Source organism: Hyposmocoma kahamanoa, unplaced genomic scaffold (assembly GCF_003589595.1).
Source record: "Hyposmocoma kahamanoa isolate Upper Pololo Valley unplaced genomic scaffold, ASM358959v1 99288, whole genome shotgun sequence".
In the NCBI taxonomy this organism is placed as follows: domain Eukaryota; kingdom Metazoa; phylum Arthropoda; class Insecta; order Lepidoptera; family Cosmopterigidae; genus Hyposmocoma; species Hyposmocoma kahamanoa.
In genome coordinates, this window is record NW_020655851.1 from 4,045 (window position 1) to 10,519 (window position 6,475).

At 35.3% G+C, this 6,475-nt stretch overlaps 1 protein-coding gene across 1 annotated transcript; it reads right to left on the minus strand.

Moving 5' to 3' along the window:
- Nucleotides 1–366: 366 nt before the first annotated feature.
- Nucleotides 367–5,806, minus strand: LOC113239051 (trifunctional enzyme subunit alpha, mitochondrial-like; the record flags this gene model as incomplete). Its single annotated transcript, XM_026475914.1, has 6 exons — nt 5,602–5,806; nt 5,327–5,430; nt 4,223–4,409; nt 2,097–2,289; nt 759–880; nt 367–596 (listed from the first exon to the last, which is right to left on the minus strand). Coding segments are annotated over exons 1-6 (906 nt in total), but the record flags the coding sequence as incomplete, so codon positions are not given.
- Nucleotides 5,807–6,475: the final 669 nt, after the last annotated feature.

Here is a 6,475-nt window from a genome sequence, read left to right on the forward strand (position 1 = left end):
CAGACTATTTCTGCTGGTAATCTGTAGAAAAATGTAGTAAGATATAAATAGTAAATAACCACAAACTGTTTTCCTGCATCTGTAATGACAATATAGGGCAACCGCTCTGCCAACTGAGTTACAGATCGAGGCTACAGATTTTACGAATTTCTCTATGCATTTGTTACAAACTTTTGTTTTTCGGTTTTAATGGCGATTTGCCGCAGCGGTGAGAAATGTATGGAAGTTTTTCTTCACTCAATCAAACCTTAACAGGTGCCAAAAGTAGACAAGAGATGTCGCTATTTGAATTTTATTATTGATTAGATTTTTGTTTGCGGTTTTGGTAATGTTTCCCAGTAAATACGTGAAGTTATTAATGTTTACCTTCAACGGCGCTGGGTAAAGTCCTTTAGAAGCCTTCATGACCTGTTCTTTAGCTTTGTTGAATATAATATTCTTCACCCAGTCCCATTTCATGGCTGTGGCAGTCACATTTGCCACTAGACCTTTCTTTTGCCTGTCCACTTTCATTTTACCAGCAGCTATGTCTTTAGCTACTTGTATTGCTACTGTTTCTAAGTATTTTGCTGTATTTTCTTTTGGACTAGCCAATCCTGAAAAATCCAATTACAATTTTGTGAGTGCTAGAATCTTAAAATGCCGTGTCACGACGAGGTAATGTCGAATCTCAATTAATCTGTTTTGAACACAATTTAGCTATTGCACATCACTTACTTTTAATGAAAAATATTGTAATTTGTATACATATAATTTACCTGGTCCAAGTGGAGACACCAGTAGGTCAATAATGCCTAGTTTCTTGGCTTTGTCAGCTTTAACCATCTTGCCAGTGAGGGCCAGGTCCAAAGTCGTGGGAATAGAAGTAAGTACTGGTAGCCTTAAAGAGAATAATATAAAAAATATTATGCATGTTACTAGGAGTGTATATAACACGAGTATAATATACCACAATATTACTAAATCTTTCAGTAATAACATTCATCACGCCTGTCTCCCACCGAGGTATGCAGAGATCATGGACTTCCACTTGCCTTAACTTAACTGCCTCCGTGGCCGAACGGTTACCATGCCGGACTGCCACGCAGAGGTCCCAGGTTCGATTCCCGGGCCGGGAGAAATATTTGTATGGCCTACATTTATTTCTCTCGTGAGTTTGGGTGTAATTTGTGGTTGTCTATGTGTGTGTCCATGGCACCCGCGACACAGGGTTTCCCTAGTGCGGGGCTATGTTGAGTGTGAGCGTTATTATTATTATTATTACTTGCTACGCTCCTCCTGACAAACCTCCTTCTCCTTTCCCATCAGTCTTTCTCCCAGTTGTCTACCTCTCCCCATGTCCCCAACTTCTTCTTCTTTCAACTTTCGTTCTCAATCTACCAACATTCTTTCTTTCTTCCTCCTCTCTGTTCTGGTAACTACATCATCTTTCATATCCCAACCCTCTCTTATTACACTGTTCGGCATTCTATCTTTAAGAGCGGTTACACACGGCGCTTTTAGCAGCGATGCAAACGCGATGCATACACGATGCAGTCGCTAATCGTTTACCTTTACACACGCGACCGCATCGATACAAACGCGCGATTGCATCAATGCAGAGTCGCCGTGTGTAACCACTCTAGACTAATATTATACTAATACTATAATGTTTCAATGGTTATATGTTTATGTGTTCTAGTTACGTTATTTGTATTTTTTAGTTGGTTAGTTTACTTATAGTTATCTTTAATTGTGGTGGTGGTGGTGGTCGTAGTTAATTGATGTTGGTTACTTTTACAGTCGTAATATAATAATAATAACGCACACTCAATATAGCCCCGCACTAGGGAAACCCTGTGTCGCGGGTGCCACGGACACACATAGACATGCACAAATTACACTCAAACTCACGAGAGAAATAAATGTCGGCCATACAAATATTAGCCCCGGCCCGGGAATCGAACTGGGACCTCTGCGTGGCAGTCCGGATGGTAACCGTTTGGCCACGGAGGCAATAAAGAACATATATAAATAACTATGGGGTAAATGTAGCTTTTTCGTAATAACTTTATTTGTAAGTGTATGTTTTGATATAAAGATTAATTTAAATGTACCTTTGAGTGCCTCCTCCGCCAGGCAGGAGCCCCAGCATGACTTCAGGTAGCCCAACACTTGTTTTTGCGTCTTTAACTGCAATCCGGTAATGATATGCCAGGACTGTTTCCAAACCTCCACCAAGGCATACTCCCTGAATAGCTGCTACATACGGTTTGCGAGAAGACTCTATTCTTCTGAAAATCTCGTGACCTGCAGAAATTAACATCATTGATGCAATATAGCAACATACCAACACAGTAGACCAAATTGAAGATAACAAAGAATTAATTTTAGATCGATATCTTCCATAAGACATGGATATATTAAACTAAACTAATGGATACTTATATATGGACTTGTGTATTTAAATCGAATTTTTGCTCGACGTATTTTGTGTTTTTTCAGTTTTTTGTTGAGACCACGTTGAGTTAAGGACCACGGACTGGTTCGAAACATATGTAACAAAAATTCGCCTTAAATACGTAAACAATTAATTAACTGACATTATAGTATATGGTATGGTATGGTATTATAGTATATATAGTATATTTTGTTTTGGTTTTCTCTCCCTTTCTCACTGACGTTTTGTGAAACTCTGTGATTTACTAAATTCTCCCTTGTGTTTGTTATGCTCTTTGTTATTTTTAAATGTGTGAAATATAATAGTTAATGGCATTTGAATATTCATCATTATTGTATAACTATACTAGTAAATAGATTGTCAATTTTCAAAAAATTAAATAAACTTTAACAAAGAAAAGTCTAAATTTGGAAAAGAACTTTAGCATTGTATATAAAATCTGAGCGGTCAACCACAGTTTTGTCGCAGTTATAATTTGAAATTTATTTTTAGTACAATTTGTAGTGGAGATCGTTGGGGGAGGCCAATGCCCAGCAGTGGGCGTCGTATGGCTGAATGATGATGATAATTTGTAGTTAACCAACTGAAATGGACCTCGTTTCGGGCCACCGGACTGATGATTGTAGCCAAATTAATAAGAGAAATAATACATTACTGATCAGATAGTTGCAGTTTTTTTTAAATCTCACTTAGTTGTTTCGCTTGTAACATAGTGAATTTCTATTCTATGCTTCTATGTGCTGGTAATATTGACTCCAATAATATAAATGCAAAAGATTTTTTTTTTTCAAGACAATGTTATAATTATTAATACAAAGATCGAACACTAAAAAGATTTCTTCGATCTGGCTGGATTCGAACCAGTACCTTCCAACAATCCGTGTTAGACGCTCTGCCAACTAAGCCACGAAACGAACCAGCACACCTTAAAAATTTTTCTATGTGCTTGTTGCAGATTTTCAGTTTTCATTTGTAACGAGTTTTTGACATAGCACCAACTGTGACAAATTTATTTCTTCACCGAGCCAGGTACCTTTACATCTACCAGCAGCTGACTAGAGAAGTCGCTTCTAATAATTGTAATTAAATCTATTGAATGTCACGATGTTTTAGTACTATGATATTCAATAATTATTTGTGAAAGACTCTGTTGGTTTGTTATAATTATTAATACAAAGATCAAACACTAACAAAAATTCCGTTGATTTGACTGGATTCGAACCAGCATCTAGCAGAGATTGCTGTATTAATAATTATAAGAAACTAGTGGAGGACTTTCACAAATATATAATTGAATATCATGGTAGTAAAACATTGTGACATTCTATTTATTATAGACCTACATTTTTTATACATAAAAAAGACAAATATCTTATTTTGATGTAACTCAAATGTTCTTTCTAGGCAAAACAAATATAAAATATGCACGAGCAAAGTAATACACCTCTAAAAAATTTACAACATAAAAAGACTTAATTTATATCCATAATTTTCATGTTGAGTTTCAGAGTTATTGAAGTTTTTACTGTTTTTATTTTTCAAGTTGGTGTTTTTATAATACATGTTTATTCGTGGGACTGTCAATATGTCTAGAGATAGGTTGATGAGTCCTTGCAGTGGAAGCTAGAAAAGTGTGTATTAAATATAATCTTTATATTACAGTTAAACAAATACTTATTGCATAATGCTTTTGGGCCAAAGGTAAATTATATTATTGATTAATGACTTCTGATTATAAGATAATAGGCTGCAAAATAAGACAAAAAGTATACTTAAACTTACCTGCCTTGGAAATATTGACAACTTCTTCCTTAGTTCTGCACTTTTCGAGCATGGGAATGTCAGCACCAGCAATGAAGCAGTCTGGTTTTCCAGATATGAGCACAGTCGCTTCAATGGCTGGATTACTTTCTACCTCTTGCAATATATTTTTAAATTCATTCATTACATCTTCATTCAAGGAGTTTACCTAAAACAGTGAATAGGTTGAATGGTAGTTGGAGGGACACAATGGTGAACTCTCATCACTGCCACACTACTTTTATTGTTTAGTAGCAGTAGAGAACTTTTGAAAGACTCCTTGTGAAAGAATATGTCCAGAGTGGTACTGTCACTTTACCTATTTCAACTGCCAAGCAGTAATGTCAGCATTACTGTGTTCCAGTTTTGAATTGGTTTGGGTAAGGGTGCTGGTTAAATTACAGGCACAAGGGACTTGTCAACTTATATCTCCCTGAGATTAACCTGTTAAACGGGCACAGTGGTAGTGCCCCTGTTATGGACAGGCGTGTAGCTTACCACCAGGTGCACGACTTGTTCGTCACTGTCATCAACTGTCACGTAATGTTATAAAAAAAGTATACTTCTAGTTTTTAATGTAATATTCTAAGAACAATAACTTACAATACTAGGCATTCTTAGGTAACATTTGAGGAGCATCAGAACAAAAACTAATTAAAGAATGGTAGTTTTTGCATTATTCAGCATTGTGATAAATTCATTCAACGAGACTACACAAAATTTATAGGATTTATCGGACTTGGTTCCCAATTTTAGGGATAGGTCCTAGCCAAGTAGGTGTGTACAGATTCTAAGATGGACTGCAAACACATAACTGTTGCCTTCTAAAGTAAAAGGACTGTCAGAAAAGAATAAATATGAATTTGAAATGTTAGCATAGTGTTTTGTTTTTATTCATAGGTATTAGTAAATTATTTCAGAGTTAATCTCAGAGAAATTCTAAATTGACACTTAAATCTGTTTTGGTGATAGCAGTTTCATAATTCGTTATGAATGCTGTTTATCTGGGTACAAAGTTTCTTTTAGGTTAAGGGTATAATTTATTTTTAGACATTTACAAATAATATCGAAGATTTTATCACTTACCTTGGCGTTAGGAGAGTCCAAAGTCACAACATAAACACCATTGACTATTTTGCATTTTGTATGTGCCTGGCTGGCGGCGGCCGCAAAATTCCTGCATTGCAAACCTGCGAAGCGTTATCATATCAGAGTGAGATTTACACTATTAAACAAATCCATTATAATAGTTTTTGGCTAAAAATGTGGACACATACGTTAGCTTCAAAGAAAAAGTTTGTTGGTAGATGAAAAATTAACTTCGAAAGTCGTCAAAGCGCTTAATGTGTATCTTTACTTACCTGCAACAAATTTAATGTCTGGTCGCGATTTTAAGAACCTAATAGCACTTAACATTTTTGAATTCGCCATTGCCGATAAATTTTTATTATATACAAATAAAATAACGCTATACAAATTAATTAAATAATATCGGAACCAGACTTTGAACTCTAAAGTTTCTTCGCGTGATACTTGGATCTCAAAAGGGGTGAAGCAGGAGAGCGAGGAGTAAAGACCAGAAATGTCATGCGCGCCTATGTTGCACGATATGTGCGATATATTTCTTGGTTATTTATTTGTTGAGCATTGGCTATAGAGCAATCAGCTCAAACTCAAAACGTAATAATAATTAAAGTAAAAAATTTCGAAATGGCGGGTTTTAGTAGTTACATTTTTTACGCGAATTAATTTTTAGTTTATGTATATTACGTTGTGCGTTTCTTGATTATTTGTTACCATTAAGCTGATCGCTCTGAAGCCAATGCTATATAAATAAATAAATAAATAAATAAATAAATAAGTAAATAAATAAATAAATAAAAAATAAATTAAACTAAAAGTTAATTTATGAAAAAACTGTAACTACTAAAACCCGCCATTTTTCAATCTTTTCTATATTTCTTGGCTCAAACGCCCACCACGTGATTTATAAAATAGTAATGAATTATATTGAAGAGAGACGTATGTTTGATAATAATATTAACACGTATAGTAATAATTTTGTGCACTTTCATGTGCTGGAGAGAGAAGCAGTAACACTGCGAAATTAAAGTTAATAATAATAACGCACACACTCAACATAGCCCCGCACTAGGGAAACCCTGTGTCGCGGGTGCCATGGACACATACATAGACAAACACAAATTACACCCAAACTCACGAGAGAAATAAATG